General features: G+C 39.8%; 1 protein-coding gene across 3 annotated transcripts; it reads right to left on the reverse strand.

Moving 5' to 3' along the window:
- Positions 1-236: 236 nt before the first annotated feature.
- AADAT (aminoadipate aminotransferase) lies at positions 237-24,113 on the reverse strand. 3 transcript variants are annotated; one of them, XM_055334553.1, is made up of 14 exons: positions 23,753-24,111; positions 22,324-22,561; positions 21,891-22,059; positions 20,572-20,704; positions 17,056-17,130; positions 12,292-12,501; positions 10,391-10,456; positions 8,914-8,996; positions 8,353-8,449; positions 7,074-7,135; positions 6,511-6,575; positions 4,879-4,985; positions 1,560-1,661; positions 237-607 (listed from the first exon to the last, which is right to left on the reverse strand). In XM_055334553.1, the coding sequence occupies exons 3-14, from the start codon at positions 22,040-22,042 to the stop codon at positions 566-568; spliced, it is 1,194 nt and encodes a 397-aa protein (XP_055190528.1). In that variant the 5' UTR covers positions 22,043-22,059; positions 22,324-22,561; positions 23,753-24,111; the 3' UTR covers positions 237-565. The 3 variants fall into 3 exon arrangements, with proteins under 3 accessions (XP_055190528.1, XP_055190525.1, XP_055190527.1); XM_055334550.1 differs by lacking the exon at positions 22,324-22,561 and having other exon boundaries at positions 23,753-24,110; XM_055334552.1 differs by lacking the exons at positions 10,391-10,456; positions 22,324-22,561 and having other exon boundaries at positions 23,753-24,113.
- Positions 24,114-24,425: the final 312 nt, after the last annotated feature.

The raw sequence follows: 24,425 nt of genomic DNA on the forward strand, positions 1-24,425 counted from the left end.
TCCTAAAAATAGAAAAAGTTCACATTATATACCATTCTGAATTTATTTTCTTACATTTTCAAAATAATTTATTGTAAAATGTTAGTTTCAAGGAAAGTTTTTTTTTTAATAAATTAATTTTTATTGGTGTTCAATTTACCAACATACAGAATAACACCCAGTGCTCATCCCGTCAAGTGTCCCCCACAGTGCCCATCACCCATTCACCCCCACCCCCCACCCTCCTCCCCTTCCACCACCCCTAGTTCGTTTCCCAGAGTTAGGAGTCTTTATGTTCTGTCTCCTCAAGGAAAGTTTATGGGAAATCAGAAAGCAATTAGAGTTATTTATAATAAAATCCAGGATAAAAATAATTTTTGCAGAGTGAAAATTTATCAAAAGGTATAAGTGGATTATATTTTGTCAATCTGATGAATTTAAGGGCACAATTACTACAGATATGACATGATTGTTGAAATCCAATCTGTAAGTCTAATGCCAATAATCATTTCTTCTTGCTAAAACATAAAAATAATTTATCTGAAAAATTCATGAAAGAGTTTGATTTTTTCATAGTTTGATTTCTTCATAAAGATTCTTTAACAAGTTGGGCTAATCTCTGGAAGGCCTGAAATAGAAAAGAGATAAAAATGAATGAAATTAGGATGCTACTTAGGAAAAGTTTGCGATAATTTAAAAAATTCAAACAGAGTATTCATCTTAGGTTAAGATAAGGCAATGAAAAGTCAAATTTAACATCATTTTAATCTGAGGAGGATGCCATCAATGTCCACTAATATATGTAGCTATAAGCATATCAGATTCCCAGGACTTTATTTGTTCTTAAAGCCTTTAAGATCATTATTTTCCATTTTTCCCACAACACTAATTATTTTCTCATATAATCATTCACCTGCATATGCATTCTGTATGTTTCAATTGTCTAGCTCTCCTCATATGTAAAAGTAGAGATAACTTATGAAAAGCATATTTAATGAGATGAGAAAGCAAGTAAATAAAGAACATCAAGAACCAGTCCATCTGCAAGGGCAAGTATAGACTCTTCTCGAGGTTAATGGTGTTGTTCAATTTATGATTCTTCTATTTGGAGTCCCAGACATGCAGTCCTTAGGAACTTGTTTCTTTGCTTCTTGTTATTTTGGCTAAACCCAGACTATAATTAATTTAAGAATATTATTGCATTTGACCCTTGCTGATATATTTTTCTTCAGAGAAAGAGATTAATGGCTTTCATGAATTTGTACTGAATTTAGCTCATATTAATTCCAGGAAGGAAGGAAAGAAGTTTTCTTATATGTCAGTAATCTTCCCATACTGTTCAGCAAGTCTGAAAACAGTTCATGAAGACAATAAAATTTAACTCCAACTTGGTCTCATGCATTTGTCTATTTGCTATCATTAAAATATGTCTTTAATAGTAATTCATGACTTCTCACTTGATACTTATTTTTCAGAAAATTAAGAGGACATTAAATAATGTTATAACTCACAAAATGAACACATGCACCCCAAAAAAGAATTGGTACCTAGTGTTACTCTAAAGAGAATATTGTACTCACCATATCCATCTGTTCTGGAGAAGCTGAAGAGAAGGATGCTCTGAAGTAAGGACTAGGAGCTGAGTTATCGATGTAAAAAACATTTCCAGGAAGCATTAATACCTAAGAAAGTTTATCGAAAATAAGTGAATAAGCATTAAATAAAAACTAGAAGAAAATGTAGGTATATCCAATCTCAGACTGGGAAAAGACTTTTTACATTTAAAAACAACTTAAAAAATCATGAGAAAAATAATTTTATGTAAAATGTCTCTATGTCCTAAAATAAAAGCACAGAATCTGGAAAAAATTACTGTTTATAGTAAATATGGAAGTGCTTCATCTTCTTCATATAAATAATATACAGAAACTGAGAAGAAAAACACTAATATTCTAGCTTTGATGGGCAAAGGACAGCTTATAAAAGAAATAGAGAGGGTAATAAACATGAATAAATGGTTAGCCAACTAGGAAAGTAATATAAAGTCAAACAATGAGAGACCATTTTTAAGTTATCATATTTGGAAGTGGCTTTAAGCTGGGACTTGGATAATAAGTAGGTGTTGACCGAGCCAAAAGTGGGTGAAGAGTATTTTAGGGAGAAGATAGTGTAAAAGGCCTTGAGAGGGGAAGAAAATTGGTCTAGTTGAAGAACTAAAAGGAGGTAAATTTGATACATAACGTGAATGAATAAAAATGTTATGTAAGTATGTCAAGACAGAGTAGTGGGAACAACTGCTATTCTTGATGTGAGCACTATGGCAGATGACTCACTGATTGTGAACCCCATTTCCTCTGTTTCTTGGGTGTATGAATATTTTCTGTTTTCCAGCTTTTTTCTTGTTATGTGTGGCAATATGACCAAATCCTAGCCAATGGATGTGAAGTGATGCATGCAACTTCTAGGCCTTGCCCATAAAAATCTCCCCAAGTGTGACCCATCATCAGCTTTTCCCATTTTGTAGCCATTGTGGCATCCATGCATTGAAGACCAAATAGCAACAAGAAGGAAGGAACGAGAGTCTCTGATCCACTGGTTGGAGCAGATTTGCCTGCAGATCACATCTTTGGAAGTTTTATGTGAGTCAGAAATAAACTTTGGTTGTGTTAGGTCTTTGAGATTATAATTTAGTGTGATCATGATATTCAAAAGTATTCATTCTTGTTATGTGGTATAAATCTGGGCACTGTCCACTAAAAGAAGGTGAGTTGGGAGTGAAATGACTTGGGGCATTCTGGGGGAAGAGATTTCAAAGCAGAAGATGGGTTTCTGTCCTGATGCACAATAAAATGAAAACTATCACTTCTCCCAATATAGTAGAAAATATTGGGGGTGCACTACAAGCAAGGAGCTGTGAGAGAAGGAAGGGTAGTGATAACCTCTTTATAAGATGACCAGAATTGGGCTAAGGTTGTAGTTGTAAAGTGGAGATTATTTAGAAAAAGTTAAGGTTACATGCAAGAGGATACATGGGCTAGATTGAGTACACCAAAAAAATACAAGAAAGTCTAAAAGTCTATATCCTTAGTACCTACCTCAGAGATCCATACAAGTAACCACTTATCAAATGATCCTGATGATAATGGCATTGACAGAAAAGCAAAGAAAATGTAAAATTGACTTACTATACTAAAATGTATTTTTTTTTGACATAAGTATTTACTAAGTACCTACAATGTAGAATTGGTAGGATTAGAACAATGAATAAAGCATGATTCCTGCCCTCAAGTAAGGTGGTTAGAGAGGACACATGACGGCCTCCAGGTCTGACCTCCAGACATCAGTTTTATAGCATCCACACAATCTCATTTCTTGTGCTCTAGCATGGTCCTGTGCCAGCATCAACACAATCTGTTCCCTCATACTTACTGCTTCAAAACAAAGTGACCCTAGAACCAGATTTCAGTGTTTATAAAAGACTGGCAAATGTGACAAAAGAATTAATTCATGGAGAAAGGATACTCCACTAGGTAAATTGGACAGCTATACACCTACACAGAAAAAATATTTAGATTTCCCATCTTAATCAATGCCCTTGAATGATAACTAAGTAGATTTAAGTATGAAAGGAGAAAAAGAAAATCCTAAAAGAAATACTTACAGCCAATTTTAAGTGAAAGCAGGATACAAACTTTTCTGTGTAATTTTAACCATGAAAAATAACTGCACAGACAAAATACAACATATAGACAAGCTCTTCAAGAAAATATGCCACAGGGGGGATCCCTGGGTGGCTCAGTGGTTTAGTGCCTGCCTTTGGCCTAGGGCGTGATCCTGGAGTCCCGGGATTGAGTCCCACATTTGGCTCCCGGCATGGAGCCTGCTTCTCCCTCTGCCTGTGTCTCTCTCTGTGTCTCTCATGAATAAATAAATAAAATCTTTTTTTTAAAAAAAGCAAATATACCACAAATGGTCACAAAATCGGGGTGATGAAATGATGAGCTATTTAAAAACCTTCCATTATACTGTTATGAATTTACCAAGTTTGCTAGCATGCTTTACTTTCTTAATCAGGGAGAAAAAAAACCATCTGCTCTTAGTCACTAAACTAACCAGTAGCTGAGATGAATGACTCTATTTCTATTAATGTAGACCAGAAGAATTACTATGTAACTCAAAAAACTATTATGATTTTAAAAATGAGGTAACATAATTGGAAATGTAAGATATAGAAATATGAGATGACATCTGATATTAAACTATTATGGGTTAGGGTGGAGGGCAATGATGAACAACTCTTCATTTTTAAGTGAAAAATCATGTTAGGGGAACCTGGGTGGCTCAGAGGTTGAGCATCTGCCTTCAGCTCAGGTTGTGATCCCAAGATCCTGGGATCAAGTTCTGCATCAGGTTCCCTGCAGGGAGCCTACGTCTCCCTCTGCAGGTATCTCTGCCTCTCTCTGTGTCTCTCATGAATAAATGAATAAAATGTTTAAAAAAAAAAAAAGAAAAATCACTTTAAAGAAAAAGTATAACTCTACCCTTTTACCTCTCTTTTTTTTATAAATTTATTTTTTATTGGTGTTCAATTTGCCAACATATAGAATAACACCCAGTGCTCATCCCATCAAGTGCCTCCCTCAGTGCCCATCACCCAGTCACCCCCACCCCCTGCCCACCTCCCTTTCCACCACCACTAGTTCGTTTCCCAGAGTTAAGAGTCTCTCATGTTCTGTCTCCCTTTCTGATATTTCCCACTCATTTTTTCTCCTTTCCGCTTTATTCCCTTTCACTATTTTTTATATTCCCCTAATGAATGAGACCATATAATGTTTGTCCTTCTCCGACTGACTTATTTCACTCAGCATAATACCCTCCAGTACCATCCATGTCTTTTACCTCTTTCTCAATGGCTTTTTCTTCAATCATTTGTTTTACATCATAAATACCCTTAATTTTAACCCATAAAAACATTCCAGCAGCCGGGACATGCCATTCTGCCAAACCTACAAACCAAAGAAGAGAATAAATATCTGCTAAAGCCGTTTCTGATGACAGCAAATATACCGATTAATGACATAATCTCAGTAACTGTCAACTAGAATGTCCAAAAACATCCTTTCAGGGACAGCATTTTTAAAACACAGAATTCTATGAGCCCTGAAAATTGATGTTCTGAGTTTATTTAAAAATGAGAGGGGAGTGAAGGGAGGGAGGGAGACTCATGTTTATATTTCCAATTTCAGTCAGTCTTGGGTAGTGCAAGGAATCTAAGGCCTGTATCTATTTCTCTTAGTTAGAACCAGACCAAAGCCAACTCTGGCTCTTTCAACTACAGAAGATTCTTCGACTCCTTCTAGATTCTTCCAGTGCTTCAATAAATTCTGTCATTTATGTATTAGTTTGGAAGTCTGATGGATTAGTTTTTATAATGTGATTGATTATGAAAAGAAGTACTTAAAATTTGAGAATTTCAGATGTATTTGTAGCCTTTTTGTTTCATTGAGTATTAGGATAGAGAAGCCAAGAAGGAAAGACAATTATTTTCATTTTAATTATCTTTTAGTACTTGCTTTTGTTCAGAAACTTTTCTTTAGGGATCCCTGGGTGTCGCAGCGGTTTGGCGCCTGCCTTTGGCCCAGGGCGCGATCCTGGAGACCCGGGATCGAATCCCACATCGGGCTCCCTGCATGGAGCCTGCTTCTCCCTCTGCCTGTGTCTCTACCTCTCTCTCTCTCTATGACTATCATAAATAAATAAATTAAAAAAAAAAAAAAGAAAACAGTTTCTAAAAAAAAAAAAAAAAGAAACTTTTCTTTATCTCTGCTGTACAAAATGGAAGAATAGTACTCTTATTAAACTGGTAATTCGAAAAAAAAATAAATAAAAATAAACTGGTAATTCTATATTTACCAAGAATTTATAGGGAACAAATTATGACAGAAATAAGGAATTAGTTTTTGTTTACTATTATTTACACCAAAAACTTTTTTTAATGATATGATTAAAATCATGTAATTCATTAACAGAAAATTAAATAATCCTGCAAATTAGCAATAGGCATTATTAGATAAATGATGTTAATGATTAGAAGGCAAATAATTTGTAATGAGATAGTACTGACTTAGATAGTATTACTTTGTTTTTATGTAGTCTAATTAAAAACGGAGCATACCATTTGACAATTCCTCTGCTGTTTGGGGGAAATTCTGAAGTAACTCTAAAACCTTTTAAGTATAGGCATCATTTAGCTTAAGTTATTGCTAGTTGATTTTTAGACTAAAAGGTCTTCCCCCACCCCACCCTTTAAACCACAGATTATTTGCAGCAGACAGGCAAAATAGAGATAGAACAGTGCCATGGTTTGCAGACTGTTACTTCTGACATTACTTATAGGGTAACATTTCTTGACAAGAATACTCCTGGACTCTTGTTCCTTTTCTTGCAATATTATTAACACTATGCACTGTTTATCCCCCATTCATAAAAGTGCTAGTGACTATCACAGGATAGGATGTATGTTCCACTCACCACTTAACCATTTGTTTGCAGCTGCCAGTAATGCATCCTTCTGGTTCCTATAGAAATCAGTAACCCTAGAAGATGAAAACAATGAAAAGCATGTGTTTATTAGTTCATTGATTGAAGAAACCAGAAGGCTCTGGAGTCCAGTCTGTAAGAAACTGTTTTCTTTTTTTTTTAAGATTTTATGTATTTATTTGAGAAAGAGAGAAAGAGAGAGAGAGAGAGAGAGAGAGAGAGAGAGAGAGAGACACAACAGAGCAAGAGTGAGAGGAAGCTGACTCCCCCACTCAGCAGAGCCTGATGAAGGGCTCCATTCCAGGATCCTAGGATCATGACATGAGCCAAAGGCAGATGCTTAACTGACTGAGCCACCCAGGTACCCTAAGAATCTGCTTTCTATCTTGATTAAAATGTTGAATGATTGAAAAGGGAATAGAGCATGTTTATTTGACCTGTCTGGTGGCAAACTTTTTACCACTGCATTTTTTCCTTTATTTTGGAATAAATCTATTGAAAATTAATAAAGGGAAGTCTATTTCTAGTAAAATATGGAAACTAGCATGCAATACCTGTCTACATGAGCCAGGAAACCCTCTTCTCCCCATTGGTGTAGAAGCTGTGACACCAGAAGCTAAGAGAGAAAAGACAATAACAAATGTCATGGTTCACCCTCTTAAAATGTGTGGGTTTTTTCTGCCAAACATAAAAAGCAAATCATTCTTGATTACCTGTAAACCACCACAAGCTGAACCAAGCTTTACACAGTGATTTATAACAAATGTTAATTATTAACAATGACAATAAAATAACAAATGTTTATATAGTACTTGCTTTGTGCCAGAAACCTTTATAATACATTAGTATATTAATATTAGACTACTATTTATTTTTTACTGAAGAAACCAAGGCACAAGATTTAAATGAACATTCCCAAGGTCATACGGTTAGTCACAGACAGAGCCTGGATTTAAGTTAGACTGTCTAGCTGCAGACCCATGCCATTAGTTAGCATACTATATTGCTTCTTTAAATGTAAAAAAAAGATATGTAGTATGTAATATTTTCAGTGATTTTTCTATATAAAATAGAAGTTCTAAATGTTATAAATGGATAGCGAAGTTTTGTTGATAGGACACAAAAAATACGGGAAAAAAATCCCCAACTTGATAAAACATGGGGACATTTGTACTTTATGGAATGTACAATATCAAGTGTCCTAGCCTTAGTCTTCTTTTTCTATTGATTTTGAATTCTTAGGTAGCAATTCTACCCTTAGGATCTGATTCTTAAGATTGCATTAGGGATGGATCCAATAATTTCTCAAAGTTTGTGAGGAGTTTTATACATTCTCTAAAATTAATTTTACTTTATTGTTTATTAGCTAAAATACATAACAACTAGTGTCTTTAGCACATGTGCAATGAAGTCAAACAAGGAGTCACTAAACAGGGTTGAATCCTCATGCTCATTAGAGATTCCAGGACAATGAAGCTAAAGTTATATTACTTCGCCAAGCTCACTTCCATTTTCTTCAGTTCAACAAAGTTTTTATGGAGTTCCTGGGATAGATGCTAGGGACACAGGATGAATAAGATACCCTCCCTCTCAAGGAATTTGGTCTATGCTGCAAAGTAACACCAGGTTAATTTAATTCTCATTTGCCTTTTAGAGTAAACATCTGAGGTATCTGATCTTTTACTTCAGCCCATATTGGTACTAGAGATTCAGTATCAGTGATTTCCCTTCTTGCCACCTTCACTCAGTCTTTCTCGCTAACATCTCATACTTTTTATTTTGATATCTTAAAAAGAAACCCCAAATACCTCTTATTTCTGACATTGTCTTTACCTGTGTGAAAGTGCTAGGGTGCAGAGTTGAAACTTGTGTGTGTAAAACGACTCTCTCTATCAACGGTTTTGGACCCGTTATAAACCCTATTCGCAACCTACAAAAGAGCAAAGGCACAATACCAATACTATGTTAACAATTAATACATGTCACTTTATTGATTTCATTAGTAAGACAGGTGTGACCTGGGGACAGATGGGCCTAGACAATTAAAATATTCTAATAAAATTAGCTACTTATTATTTAAAATTCAGATTTAAATTTAAGCTTATGTTTAAAATAGAATGCAAGTCTGACCAAGTATTTCAAAATGTGTTCTTTCATATATAAAACCCAAAACCTGACCAGGCCCACTACAACTTTAGATTAATGCCCAAATATCTTTGATTACTGGAGATGGATAAAGAAAGAAAAGGCATATATTAATATTAATAATCAAACTGATGTTTTAAGGTAAGTAAGAATGTAAGTGTCTTAAATGAGAATTATTTGGACTAAAAAATACCCAGGTACAAACTATCTTTTTTAGATCTGGCCCTAAGGTAAGATACAAGGCCTTACCCAGAGGAGAGGACTTTTGAAAAGGAGTCCGCTCTGATGACTCGCCCATCGACATCCATCGAAAGAAATGTTGGTCCCCAGGGCTTGAAATGGAAAAAAAATACATATTGTTGTTTTGAGAACACTGTGAGTGACTGAAAAATTATTTTGTGTAGGAAATGGAGAGGACATAAATTCTGATAGCAGCAACACAACCATCTTTTCTGTTACCTTAGTCTTAAAATGGAATAAGAAACCGAGTTGCATGTTCTTTTATGAGCACCTGCCTATCTTCACAGTTTTTCTGTCAAAAACACACAGAAGTTTACTCATTTGCTTAAGATGCTATTACTATGAATTTAGAGAAACCTCAAATAGGCCCTCCTACACTCAAAGGTTGAGATTCAGGATTAACAGATTTAGAGGAAGGATTCAAGAAAAACTCATTTGGATTAGATCAAAATGAAGAGGGCCAGCAGTATTCTGGATTGTTTAGAGAGAGAATGCTGATCCTTAGAAGAGCTAGAAAGATAAAACAAGATGAGAAAGGTAGTCATACTGCAATATTGACTTCAATATTTACTTGAAAAGTATATGCAAAAAAAAAAAAAAAAAGAAAAAGAAAAAGAAATAAAAATAAAAATAAAAATAAAAGTATATGCACACAAGAAAAGAGGCCAGGTCATGTTGAGGGTAGGGAATAGGTAGGTAGATGTGATATTCAGCAAACCATATAGAAAAGTCCAGAGTTTTTGTTTCTTTTCAGTAGATTTAAAGGGAGCATTGAACCCAAGCATATGTTCTCTGCAGCCCTGGGAGGTGAATAAAGACAGTGTTTAGTTTTGAGAACCAGGCACAGATTCTCAGTGCCTGGTTCTTACTGCTATTAGGAGACCATGATCATGAAAAGTGGCATGCATACATAGTGAAAAAGATCCTAAAAATACATTATTCTGCTGGTAAGATCCAGGTCTTCAAAGACAGGAATGGTAAATATGTGGCATGCTGCCAGTAATGCCTTCTCTGTAATGGACATCACTAACTGAGCACGACCCTCTTTCTCTTTAAGTTCAGGCCTAGCTTTCAAATTCTTCTCAGATATCATTCCAGTCAGCCACTGCCAAGAGAGTATAGCTGATACCCAAAATAAAGCCTACTTCATATGATGTTTAATAAGCTATGAACTAGGATTTGGAGTTTGAGAAGACCATTAGCCCTGACAGACTCTGTTCACCCAAATGCATAGTATAGTGAGCCAGCTACTATTTTAAAGGTAAGTCATTTCTGGAAAGAGCAGTAATACCAGACATGAGAAGTATTAGTTCCATGATAAAACTGAAAGACTAAAGATTGAAGTGGTAGCAAATTACTAACAATTTTACTTAACTTCAATGTAAAGGCAGATTAGCTCCAACTCAGCAGCCAGGCTAAAGTCAAGTCAGTGTAATAACATACAATGTATCCTTTAATTGTGAAATAAGTTCACATCATCACTTACCTTGCTAAACTGGAGAAAATAGTAAGGATCATCTTCTATGATGAGGAAATCATATTTTCTTGCAAGCTAAAATGGTTGAAGTAGGATATTTAATTTTTAAGAACTAAGCTGAAAATCACTTGGAATCATAATTCTTTGTATTCATTCATTCATTCATTCATTCACTCAAGAAGCTACTAAGTGCCTCTTGTCCTAGACAATGAGGATAAAGAGATGAGCAAGGCATTCACTGAAGGCTCTTATTCGCATGGAACTTACATTCTAAGTTCTGGGAAAGACACTATATATAAGCTAATGGATAATGAAGACAAGAAATATTAAACAAGAGGTTTTAGGGGCTAGGCAGGGTGATAAGGGGTGATATCTGAGAGACAGAGAGGAGGACAGGGTAGTTATTTCATTGGGGAGCCCTTCCTGACAAGATAACACAAGAGCTCAGAATGACAAAATAGGTTGCAGCAAGAAGGAAGAGAAGAGACAATAAGGCTTGGGAACAGACTAGCAGGTCACATAGCTTTGTGAGGCAGATGAAGGAATTTAGATTCTAATTGCAAAGGGAAGCCACTAGAGGACTGCACCAGGAGGACCATGAGACTGGCTTCACATTTAGATTTTAGGGGCTGAAGGACATGACTGGCTACTGTGTGAAGAATGACTGGTTGGAGATTGAGAGTGGAATGTAGCAGGGGTCCATCGAGGAAGCTATCCTAGTAGACCAGTAAAGGAAGGTGGTGGCTGGGAAGATGGGTGGTGGGAAGGGCAGAGGAGAGAAATAGAGAAAGAGGTGGATTTGAATCCATTTGGCAGTGGAATCCATAGGATGGACTGGCTGTCGGGGGTGTGAGGAAGAGACAGAGAAAGAGAGGAATAAAGGGTGACTGTTCATGGACTATTTACAGAGATGGAGGGTTGGAGGTTGGGTGTGACTGGACTAAATCAAGAGTTCTATTTGGCCATTGTAGGTTGGAAATGCCCATCAGACATTCATGGTGGATGTTGGAAGGAGAAGTTGAATGGAGAAGTTGGATACAGAAGTCTAGAGTTCAGGGGAAAGGCATTTCTATTATTTAGAAGGGAATTTATAGCCATAGAACTGGATGAGACTCTAGTTGTAGGATGTAAATAAGAGAACTCAGGACAGAACTCTGGAGTATGTGAAAAATAAGACAATATTTTGACACAAATTGTGTGTGTGTGTGTGTGTGTGTACATATATACATACATGAGTGAAAGAAACTGATATCTTTATGATTCTACTGCACATTCTCTACATTTAATATGGCTTTGGTACTTATTTTTTAAGAAGCTATTTGTAGCAAAAGTCTAGGCAGCACAGTTGGTACATAAAAGAGACTTTACAAAAGGTACACTTCTCTTATTTTTCAAAGACTCTTGTATAGCTAGATATGTGTTTGATATTTTAAAAAATTGTTTATAGTGAAAAGTTTAGGCATCATAGTCAGGTACCTAAAAGAGAATTGAGAAAAGGAGCATGTCTCTTATATTGAAAAATTTCTTTGTAACCTGAAATGTTAAGGAGTAGGAAGGAAAAGAGATAAGTTGAAAATATAAATGTAAAATAATGAATCAAACCCCGTTTGATTAAATAACTGCATAAAATTTAACATTAGGTCAAAAATGCTATTTATTTTTAATGAAAATATCAATTAAAGGAAAAGAAAAATCTCATAGTTAACAAAGGATGGAGTACTTGTGTTTCAATTTATTAGGACCTTGGGCATAGATGAATTCTTTTTGTTAAAAATTATTAATAAATTCCTTTTATTAAAAATTACCTTCCTTGTAATAAAAAGAAATAAGAAAGGGAGCTTGCACAGTACTCTTCTCAAAAGTCAAAAATAAACAAGAACATAGCCGCATAACACATTCTTTTAAAATACCTCATAGATTGCCTTCTTGCGGTTACTTGTTAATGAGTTTCCTGTAGGGTTGTTGCCATTTGGGACAGTGTAAAGAAATTTGGGGGTGTTTTTCTTGGGATCCTTGGAGTCTTCTGGTTTCCATTTGGAAAGGACTTCTTTGAGGGAGTCTGGAATAATGCCGAATTCATCACTGGGAACATTAATAATGTTGCAGCCCAGGGGCTTCAGCTGTTGAGCACAAATAAAAAGAAAAGCCCAAGATTCATACAGGATTACAAAATGTGTCATTGGCTCTTCTTATACTAACCAAGAATGTTACCATTTATACCCCTTAAACATATAAATAAACCTGCACTCGTCTCTATACTTAAGAGGTTGAGGTTGTATGTTCTCATTTTATTGTTATCCTTTGGTAGATTCCATTATTGTTCAAAAATATCCCCTGTTGGTTCCCAGAGGAAGGAGTATACTTCCTTTCTCTTATATGTCAGGATTGGCCATATGTCTTGCTTTGGCTAATAAACTGTGAGCAGAAGTGATGTGTGTTTCTTCCAAGCAGAAGCTTTAAAATCCAGCTTGTGGTTCTCTATTTTCCTTTTCCCTTGACTATTGACTGGCAATGTTCCAGACAGAGGCTGCTTCTATCAGCTGGGGGCTTGGGATTGAGATGACATTGAACAGAGCAGCAGCTGCCTTTTGGTAGATATGCAGAATGTGAGAGAAAGAAACTTTCCTAGCCACAAGCCACTGAGATTTGTTACACAGCATCTCCTAACGTCTTCTGAATCATCTTTGGAATTATAATTAGAACTGGTTTACAAAGTAGATATTTATTAATTAATGCTTTTTTTTTGACAAAGTTAAACATAGAAAGAATCTGTTATGCTAATACCTAAAATAGTTACAAGCAGAGGTGACATTCAAAATATTTAACAAGTGGTATAGCATGGGCACATTAGAAACAGTTTCTAACAAGAGCAGAGTCTGGGCCCCCCCTGCATTAACTCCACATTATGAGAAGTTCAGGGTGGTCTTAGGACTGTGGTCAGGGAAGCAGGGGGTGAAGGGCATTGAGGGGAAAAGGGGCAGAAGCTTACCCAGGAGGATGGAAGTATTTCATATTTACCAAAGGCTAAGCCTGAAATCACAAGTAGTGGCCTTGTTTATGGACATACGTAAGTTTATTTTTATTTTTATTTTTGACATACGTAAGTTTATAAAAATCTTGTGGAATCTTATTCTTGGATGAACTTAAAGAAAAAAATTAGAACTTCAGAAATAACAATAATTGAGTGAGGCTCTCAGCCGAAAAATTTTTCAAAGGATAAACACTCTTTTAGCAAATGTGGAATCATGAACTAAGTGGGAATAATCCAGACAAATTTATGACAAATTTAAGAGTTCTTAGGAATTTAAGAGTTCTTAGGCTAAAAAAGTACATCCACCATGAATAAACAAATTAATACTGGGCCACAAAAAACACATAATCCTTACTAGCAAATTTCCTTATAGCCTGGCACAGAGTTTCTGTCTGGGTATGTGAAAACATTTACGTGTGTGTGTATGATGCTGTTTACACTGACAGTGGTTTTATATTCATAGGCATACAAGGAGTTTAGTAAAATAATTACTAATTAGTAACCAACCATTAAGAAAAAGGAATGATTTTACTTTAGTTTTTTATTGTGGTAAATAGATATATAACAAAAATGTTGCCTTTTTAAAAAAGATTTTATTTATTTGAGAGGGAGTGAGAGAGCACAAGGGGGAGGAGCAGAGGGAAAGGAGAAGCAGACTCCCCCACTGAGCAGAGAGCCTGCCTTGGGGCTTGATCCCAGGATCCTGGGATCATGACCTGAGCCAAAAGCAGATGCTTAATTGACTAAGCCTCCGAGGCGCCCCCAAAATTTTGCCATTTTTAAGTATACAGCTCATGGCATTAATCACATTCACAATGTGTGAATCAATCATCACTATTGATTTCCAAAATTTTTTATCACCCCAAACAGAAAATCTTTACCCATTCAGCATTAACTTTCCATCCCTCCACCCATCCCCCACCCAGGCCCTAGTAACCTCTTATTCTTTGGTTCTGAATTTGCCTGTTTGAGATTTAAGAAACAAGTAAGTGTAGTTATACAATATCTGTCCTTTTGTGTCTGGCTTCTTTCAGTTGGCCATAGTTTTCAAAGTTTATCCATGTTGTAGTGTGTGTTAAAACATTGTTCCTTTTTATAGCTGAACAATATTCCAGCATATGTATGTGCCACATTTTATATCCACTCACCTGTTGATGGACACTTGAATTGCTTCCACCTTTTGGTTATTATGAATAATGCTTTCAATAAACATTTGTGTACAATTATCTGTTTGAGCTCCAGTTTTCAGTTTTTGGGGTACAGACTTGGAGTTGAATTAATGAGTCACATGGTAATGCTATGTTCAATATTTTGAGAAACTGACAAACTTTTCCTCAGCGGCTGTACCATTTTACATTTCCACCAGCAATGTACAAGGGTTCCAATTTCTCCTCATATTCAAACTTGTTGGCTTGTTGTAAAATAACACTTGTTACTTTACATGAAAAAAATAGCTGTCCTAGTAGGTATAAGGTAGTATCTCACTGTGGTTTTGATTTGTGTTTCTCTAATGATTAATGATGATGTTGAGCATCTTTTCATGTGCTTATTCGCTACTTGTATTTCTTCTTTGTAAAAATGTCTATTCAAGTCCTTTGTCCATTTTTAAATTAGGTTTTGTTGTTGTTGTCATTGAGTTATAGCAGGTCCTTATATGTTCTGGATATTAAGTCCATATCAGATATGTGATTTACAAATATTTTCTCCCATTCTGTGGACTGTCTTTTCAGTTTCTTCATAACGTTTTTCAATGCACACAAGTTTTTAATCTTTGATGAAGTACAATTTATCTATTTTTTGTTCTTTTTGCCTGTGTTTTTGGTGTCATATCTAAGAATTTATTGCCAAGGTCATAAGGATTTGCTTTTATGTTTTCTTCTAAGATTTTGTAGTTTTAGCTCTTACATTTAGGTCTTTGATCCTTTTGAGTCAAATTTTTATGTGGCTCAAGGATCCAGTTTCTTTCTTTTGCATATGGAAATCCAGTTGTCCTAGCGCCTTATGTTGAAGAGATTTTTCTTTCTCTATTGAATGATTTTGGTACCCTTGTTGAAATAAAATGACCACAGATGCGTGGATTTATTTCTGGACCTGAATTCTATTCCACTGGTCTATAGGTCTATCCCTATACCAGTGCCACAGTATTTTGATTACTATAGCTTTGAAGTTGGTTTGGAAATTAGGAAATAGGAGTCTTCAAACTTTGTTCTTCTTTTTCAAGATTGTTTTGGCTATTTGGATTCCTTCCAATCCCATATAAATTTGATAACTGGGTTTTCTATTTCTGCAAAAAAAGTTACTGGAATTTGTTAGGGATTGTATTGAATATGTAGTTTGCTTTGGTAGTATTTTTTTTTTTTTTAGATTTTATTTATTTATTCATGAGAGACACAGAGACATAGGCAGAGAGCAGAGAGAGAAGCAGGCTCCATATGCAGGGAGCCCAATGTGGGACTCGACCCCGGGACTCCAGGATCATGTCCTGGGCTGAAGGGAGGCGCTCAACCGCTGAGCCACCCAGGCATCCTGCTTTGGTAGTATTGACATTTAAACAATAGTAAGTCTTCCAATTGATGATTAGGTGATGTTTTTCCATCTATTTGGGTCTTCTTTAATTTCTTTCAGCAGCCTTTTGTAGTTTTTGATGTACAACTCTTTTACCTCCTTTCTTAGGTTTCAGAGATTTTGTTCTTTTGGCTTTTATTATAAATGGAATTGTTTTCTTAATTTCCTTTTCATATTGTTCACAGGAAAAGCATTTTTAATGGTATCAATTTTATTTCTACTTAGTTTTGAGGAAACATGCCTTGAAGACTTATTGCTTTATATATTAATTTTTAAGATAATATTAAACTTGAAAAAAGAATCTGTGAAGTTAGAGTCAACAGAGCATAAAGTTCATCTCATTCATTCCCCTATTTTAAACTAGAATTACTTTTCTAACACTTGTGTTAATGACTACTGAGCAACTTTGAGTATCTGCAGTGATGGGCAGTGTTTTACCTTCTTAGGGAGTCAGGAGTTAGGTAAGGCTCATGGCTAGGAAGTTCTTATACGGAGTTGAAATAGTTTCCCCATAGTTTCCACCCTTTGGTGCCAGCTCTATTAACCTAAGAACATGCACATATCAGTCCATGGCAATCCTAAAGTATTGTGCCCCAAACAAACCTATAGCTCAGTGATGTGTTCTGACTAGTACACAGCAGAGCCAGATGATCACTTTCCTGATTCTGGATATTATAGTCCTATTAATACTGGAGTGGAAAGCCCTAATTATACCATATTGGTTTACAGTTATATTAAATTGACATATAACATGACTGTACTTAGACATATGGTAATAAAAGATACTTATGAAAAATAAGTTTTTGTAAACGAAGTTGCATTTCAAGTGAAATGTTAAGAAAGCTGGACGTGATTTTGTGCAGCTTCATTTCAGCACCTATAAACATAGATTTTGTAAAAGGACATGTATAAAGCAGAGGGTACATTTAACATATTTTGCTTATGCCACAAGATTTTCCTGCTTACAGATGGAAGATACAATTTTATCTTGCAGTGGACAGATAATTCTAAAGGTGTAATGTTTTCTTATTATTAATTATAAGAAAGAGGAGGCCCTTTTATAAAAATGTGTACTCACAGCTTGAAGTGTTCCTGAATAAATAGGTTCATTTAGCAGGACATTATCTCCAGGATTAATGATCATTTCAAACACCTAACAAAAGAAGCACAGATTAGTTTGGATATTATTTCCATTCTTCGAATCCCTTGTTAGTTTGAGCTCACTAGGATTCAAGAGTAGGAGTTGGCAAATTTTCTGTAAAGTGCCAGGTGGTACATATTTTGTAGGCCATAATATCTCCATTGCAACTATTTATCTCTGCCTGTATAGTGAGAAACAGCCAAAAACAATATATAAATCAGTGTGTGTGGCTGGGTTCCTATAAAACTCTATTTACAAAGTCAGGTGAGGGCTGGAATTGGCTCTCTAGCTGTAGTTTCCCAAGTTCTGTTCTAGGGTAAGATAATTGGTTTGGCTCCTAAAATTCATTTATTTCTTTGAAAATTTATTAAATATTTATTTACTATAAGCCAAGCCTATGCATGGTATGGAGACAAAATGACGAACATAGCAACATGGTTCTTATCTTCATGGAGCTACTAGTCCAATGGAAAAGCTAGATGCTAATCAAATAATCACTCAAATAAATGTATACTTAAAATAGAATGGTAAGTGCTTAAGTATAGATGCACAATGTTATAAGGGCTCATTGGAGGAGGACTTGGGCCTTCAGGGAAGCCTTCATTGAGAAGTTATGAGTTGGAATAGGCAATGACAATAGGTACAGTTTTAGAAACTGGAAGAATTCTGTGTCCTGAAAAGGAATGTAAAGAGGAGGGTGGAGTGAGATTAGACAGAAATAGGCAGAGAAATACCATGCAGGTATTCAAGCCACATGAGGACAGTTAAGAATTTTAGGTAGAGGCTGGGAAGGGGGAGTCACATTATCAGATATGCATGCTGGAAAGATCATTCTGGCTTCAATATGAAATAAAATATGAGTGAGAATATATGTGGAAAGTCTGGGAAATTTGGGGGTCACCTGGAATGTTTTTGCTGCAGTTCTGGGAAGAGATATGTGTATAGCATGACAGACAGTGATGATGGATTTGGAGAGGAGAACTGAGAGGCACTTAGGAAATCCAAACCAACAGAACACAATTATGGATTATAGGGGAATGAGGAAGAGGAGGCATGAAGAATGACTCTTAGATTTCTGGCCATGGAACTAGACAGATGGAGGGAGTGATGCTGTTCACTGAAAAACAGAACCACAAAGTTGTCTCTCCGATGGACAAGGTGATGAGTGTGTTTTGCTTTGAGATGCCTTTGAAACATCCTGTCATGGTGCCAGGTGGACAGATGGGACACATGGATTTGGAAGAAGCTTGGAAGTTACTAGCATATGATCGAGCACATGGGTGTGAGTGGAAGTATCCCGGGAAAGTATATGGGCTAAGGGGAGAAGAGTTTTGAGGACTAAGCCTTGAGGAACTCTGATAAATGATGGATGTGTAGACGAGGACACTGCAAAGGCAGGCCAATTGGGTCAATGAGGTGTTGAGAGAACCAGTGAAGAGTGTTTTAGAAAGGTTGGGAAGGTTAACAATGTTAAAGAATATTTAGAGGTTAGGTAAGACAGGCTTGACAAATCTTAGAGGAGATTCTGCAGACAACATGATCTAGGCAATAGATGCTTCTAGCCTAAATCAAATGGATCTATTATGATGACATCTTACATAATTCATGGAATCATCCTTTCTTTCCTTGTGGTGTGTCACGATCCTCAGTCTAAGGCCCCCCTTCCTATCACTTTAACAACCTTTATCTCATGACAAACAGTATGGCCATTATCAAATGAAGAAGATGTTCTTTTTTTTAAATTTTTATTTATTTATGACAGTCACAGAGAGAGAGAGAGAGAGAGAGAGAGAGAGAGAGAGGCAGAGACACAGGCAGAGGGAGAAGCAGGCTCCATGCAGGGAGCCCGATGTGGGACTTGATCCTAGGACCCCAGGATCACACCCTGGGCTGAAGGCGGCGCTAAACCGCTGAGCCACCCAGGCTCCTCTGAAGCAGATGTTCTGACTTTTGTTTCCTGATTTGGGTTAGGATGTTCCCTTCATCTTTTCCTTATGAGTTTTTGGCATTTTATAACAAATACTACGCTGCTCTGGAAAGTTTCTAAGTGATCCAGGCTTTACAGGACATCCTAGGACCAAACAAATTACTTGGGTGGCATGTTCACTGTCAATAAATTAAATGAAAACCTAATCACAGACATTTCCCATGTCAATTAAGGGACATGAAAATGTCAAATATCCTAGATGAAAAGAGGGGCTGGTTGTTATCTGGTAGCATTGTTTAATAGAGGTAGACAGAGACACAGGTGCTTAACATAATATCTATCTTGGAGAACAAAGTGGAAGGAAGAGTAAATCAGATTCCCATGAAAGCCTCTGTAATAAGCATGTCTATAAGTGCATTATTGGTGTATTTGGCCATCTATGCCATCTTCCTTTGTTATGATTGATATTGTGACAGATAAAGAAGAAACTGTCTTGAGCACTGTTCTGGAAAAAAGTTCATAGTATACCTTCTTAAGACAGAATTTAATTGAAAAAGAACTTTTTTCATATTAATCTATGGAATCACAGATGTTTCTCTTTACTCAAACAGTAGCTAATCCCCATTTTTTTCTCCAATTAAACACAGAAAGAGGGAGGAAAAATTATATTCTTATTTCAAAACCTTATTCTGTAATGATAATTTAAAATTCATTAAAGCTAACTGGACTGCAGCTTTCACATTTTCATAAAAAGAAAAACAAAACTACTTTGGCTTAAGATAAATGAGAGTCCTTTTTAGTCTAGATGGGAAGTCTGGATATAGAGAATCTTTATAGGACTATTTGTGAAAAAGAAAGGAAAAAAGAAACAGATGAAACTGAGAACCACTGGTGCAGTCTCTTGTGAGAACCCCCAGTGGTGGTTATGTCTGTCTGTGGACTCTCTGGAACCCAGGAAAGAGGTGGATGGAGTAACAGAGAGAAAGAGACACACAGAGAGTAAGAGGGAGACAACAGGAGAACTAACCCAGAGAGGTCAGAAGCAGACATACCTAGATCTACGAAGCATGTCCAAGAAGGAGACCGATGGAAGCAGTGGCAAGCAGAGATGATTACATAAGCAAGCATACAAAGGAATAATGTTTCATCTCAGGAGTTTCAGGATATACCCTCTAAAGAATTTTTTAAAAATCCCGAAATTTCGTAACTATATAAATCAAAATGTAATCTCTGAGCCAGATGAAATTAAGCAGTGCTCATTAAGCTTCTGGTAGGAGTTGAGTACTTCCTTAATAGGAATCTTGTTTTAATGACTCATAGCTCTGGGACATTAACCACATGATCTACATTTAAGAAAAATCAGGTTGGTGAATGTCTTTAAGTTCCCTGTTTAAAATTCTAGGTAAAGACAAGATAGGCTACCAGTAACTCATGAAACACGATCCTCTTGTGGTCAGGGGAGAGATGACTATATTGACCAACATACTGGATTTTTAACGTGGGGTTCCCTGTCCTTTCAGTCTTACCTTGCAAAGACCATCTTGGCTGCCAGATGTTATGCATATGTCCATTTGTCCTTGGTTGGTTGGGTAATTGATGGTGGGAGGATTATGCAATTTTACTTGTAACTGTTTTATCCAGGATAACAGCTCTGGGATTCTAAAGCATAAAATGTATTTTCAAATTTATTGTTTTAAAAATCATAATAATAATAGTAGACAAGAATTAAATGGTAGCTTTAGGCCAGTCACTTTATTCATTCAATCTAAAAAATCCTCAAAAAAAAAATCCTCAAATGCTTTTTGCCAATATTAATATCCTTATTCAAAAGACAAAGCAACAGACTTAGAGATTAAGAAATTCACATGAAGTCAATCAGTTCAGATTATGAACTGAGATATGAATCTACATCTTTCTTATTCTAAAGTCTATTCTCTTTTCCTTACACTAGAGCACTCACTGCACAATTGATTGTTCTCCTAGGAAAATTTCCATAGGCTACCTAGAAATCCAGTCTCAAGTTCTTTGTATCATGGAAAGAAAAACCTACATATATATCATTTATATACATAACGTGCTACATTTCAATACACTTTTTGGTCACAGAACAAAGAAAACTTTAATAAGGTATAATGTGTAGACACTCCATAAATTACCCTTTATCATTGGCTGAAGACCAGCTAACCAAAGTCATAAAGTATTTCAGCTTGCTTTTAAGAAATGAAAGACATCTGGGGATGTGTGGGTGGCTCAGCTGGTTAAGTGTCTGTCTTTGGCGCAGGTCATGATCTCAGGGTCCTGTGATGGAGCCCCATGTCCTGCTCCTGCTCAGTGGCGATCCTGCTTCTCCCCCTTCCTTTGCCTCTCCCCTCACTCATGCCCATGTACATGCTCTCTCCCTCTCTCAAATGAATAAATAAAATCTTAAAAAAAAAATCCAGGACATCTAAATGGAGGGACAAAGTATTTGCATAGTTGTCTGCAACTATTAAGGGAACATATTACAAAATTACTCCGCAGAATTAAAATTGCTGCTTCCTGCATTTTGCTTTTCCTCCTTCCTCCTAACCTACTTCTTCCCCTAGCTACCTCATTTTTTTCTTTTCAGTCTCAGCTCCAAGCTTCCTTGTAGAAGCCTTCTCTGAGTCTCCCCACCCATTAAGGTGCAGTCACTGGGGAGTGTTAAGCATTTAATAAACCCATTGGTCTTAATTATTCTTTAAAGACTCTTCCTCAAATCTTCCTACTTGTGGAATACCTACTTATTACATTATCAATGGGCCTTAGAATATTGCAAAAAAAAAAAAAAAAACCCAACAAAATTATGTTATCCGTTGATAACTACCCAGCACTTTGAGAATACTGAAGTGCTCTCTTCATCATCTCTTCATCAAATTGGATGGGCTTTCCATTTTCTATGGTGATAACAGCAGTCTTAAAGGGGAAGGTGTTGGGGTTTGGCATTCCAGCAGCCAAGGAGATTAATGATTTCGGCATCCTGCTCAATATCTCAGCTACAATAAATACAGAAGAGAAGAAAACACTTTCATTGAAGACTTTCATAAACAGAGATAGCTCAATATATTGCATTATGGTCAACAAAAAACTGTAAAGTTGAACAATTTCTAGTGATAGAATGCTGGTCTAAAGCACATAAAATTGCTTTTTCTGACCCTACCTCCCTGGTGGAGGAATTGAAGAATGGAGAAGGTAGAGCGATCCCAAAGGTAAAGCAGAGGGTCGCAATCACAGAAAACCCTCCTCCATTTGGCACCTACCTGCCTCTCGGGCTGCAGGGCTCACTCCTTTCTTTCCAAGTTACCAGGCCCTCCCCACTGCGCACACATTTGCACCCTGTGCCTAACATCTGCTCATCCTGCAGGGAAGAGCCCTTCTGGCAGCACAGCCTCTCTCCCCAGGACGTGTCCGCAGCAGCCCGTGTCTCTCTACTGCTGCTCCTGCTGCACTGGAGCACGGACCCCAAGTCCTCGCCTTCCTCTCCAGCCCGAGTCTGCCCTGTTTGAGGTCCGCGCGCAGAGCCGGGCTCACAGCGAAGGAGTGAAGGGAGCTCAGCGCCGCCCGCGGGCCCCGTCCCCGGAGGGCCCCAGAGAGACCCCCGCCCCGGGGGGGGGGCAAGTCCCGGGAGGGCCCCAGGGAGACCCCCGCCCCGGGGGGGGGCAAGTGCCGGGAGGGCCCCAGGGAGACCCCCGCCCCGTGGGGGGGCAAGTGCCGGGAGGGCCCCAGGGAGACCCCCGCCCCGTGGGGGGGCAAGTCCCGGGAGGGTCCCCGAGGGACCCCGGCCCCGGGGGAGGGCAAGTCCCGGAGGGCCCCAGGGAGAACCCCGCCCCGGGGGGGGGCAAGTGCCGGGAGGGCCCCAGGGAGACCCCCGCCCCGGGGGGGGAAGTGCCGGGAGGGCCCCAGGGAGACCCCCGCACCGGGGGGAAGTGCCGGGAGGGCCCCAGGGAGACCCCCGCCCCGGGGGGGGCAAGTCCCGGGAGGGTCCCCGAGAGACCCCGGCCCCGGGGGAGGGCAAGTCCCCGGAGGGCCCCAGGGAGACCCCCGCCCCGTGGGGGGGCAAGTGCCGGGAGGGCCCCAGGGAGACCCCGGCCCCGGGGGGGGCAAGTGCCGGGAGGGCCCCAGAGAGACCCCCGCCCCGGGGGGGGCAAGTCCCGGGAGGGCCCCAGAGAGACCCCGCCCCGGGGGAGGGCAAGTCCCGGGAGGGTCCCCGAGAGCCCCCGGCCCCGGGGGGGGCAAGTGCCGGGAGGGCCCCAGGGAGACCCCCGCCCCGTGGGGGGGCAAGTGCCGGGAGGGTCCCCGAGAGACCCCGGCCCCGGGGGGGGCAAGTGCCGGGAGGGCCCCAGGGAGACCCCGGCCCCGGGGGAGGGCAAGTCCCGGGAGGGTCCCCGAGAGACCCCGGCCCCGGGGGGGGCAAGTGCCGGGAGGGCCCCAGGGAGACCCCGGCCCCGGGGGGGGGCAAGTGCCGGGAGGGCCCCAGGGAGACCCCCGCCCCGGGGGGGGCAAGTCCCGGGAGGGCCCCAGAGAGACCCCGCCCCGGGGGAGGGCAAGTCCCGGGAGGGTCCCCGAGAGCCCCCGGCCCCGGGGCAGGGCAAGTCCCCGGAGGGTCCCCGAGAGCCCCCGCCCCGGGGAGGCCCTCCCCGCCCCCCTCCCCGCCCGGAGGCCCCGCGAGCCCGGCGTCCCCGCACTCACTGACGACGCGGATGGCGGACGGCTGTCTAGCTGCGCTGGCGGCGGTGACGAACCGCGCGTAGTTCATGTCTGACGGCCGAGCACCTGCGGCGGCCGCGGAAACACCGCACAGCCCCGAGGAGGACGGCTCGGAGCGCCGGGTCCCAGGCGGCCGGGGCGGGCGGCGGCGCGCTCGCGGCCCCTCGGACGCCCTCGGGGTCCCGGGGCCGGGCAGGCCCCGCCTCGCTCCCCCGCCCCGCGCCGCAGCCTATGGCCGCCCGCCGCGGCCTCCCCCACCCGGGTCAACGCCCTCGGAGCCCCCGGCCGGTGCCTGAGTCCATTTGGCAGGAGCCCAAGCCTTGACCTCGCAGCCGGAGTCGCCGCGAGGAAGAGGCCGGGTGGCCGGGCGGGTGGGCTGGAGGGTGCGGAGGGGGCGGGAGTCCGCCGCGACCCCCACGCTAGCGCGCCATCTGCTGGCCGCCGTGGTCCACTGCAGCGGGCTTCCTCTCTGCGTCCCGCCTGGAAGCCGCGCCGCGCCGCGCCGCCCCGCACCGCACCCACCGCACCGCTCCGGGCGGCCCGCGGTCCCCTCCCTCCTCCCGCGGAGCCCCTGGCGCCTTACATCCCGCAGACACTTGTGTGTCATGCTCACCTTTCATGACAGAGCTATAGGCGCATCCTAGGCCACCCAGAT

This window comes from Nyctereutes procyonoides, unplaced genomic scaffold, assembly GCF_905146905.1.
Source record: "Nyctereutes procyonoides isolate TBG_1078 unplaced genomic scaffold, NYPRO_anot_genome, whole genome shotgun sequence".
In the NCBI taxonomy this organism is placed as follows: domain Eukaryota; kingdom Metazoa; phylum Chordata; class Mammalia; order Carnivora; family Canidae; genus Nyctereutes; species Nyctereutes procyonoides.

Excerpts from the sequence above, each read along its gene's own strand:
- AADAT (XM_055334550.1), bottom strand. The coding sequence starts at position 23,819 with ATGAACTACGCGCGGTTCGTCACCGCCGCCAGCGCAGCTAGACAGCCG. Across the intron at positions 22,060-23,752 it reads GTCCGCCATCCGCGTCGTCA|CTGAGATATTGAGCAGGATG; the intron begins GTGAGTGCGGGG and ends TATTTATTGTAG. Across the intron at positions 7,136-8,352 it reads ACCCTAGCACTTTCACACAG|CTTCTGGTGTCACAGCTTCT; the intron begins GTAAAGACAATG and ends TTTCTCTCTTAG.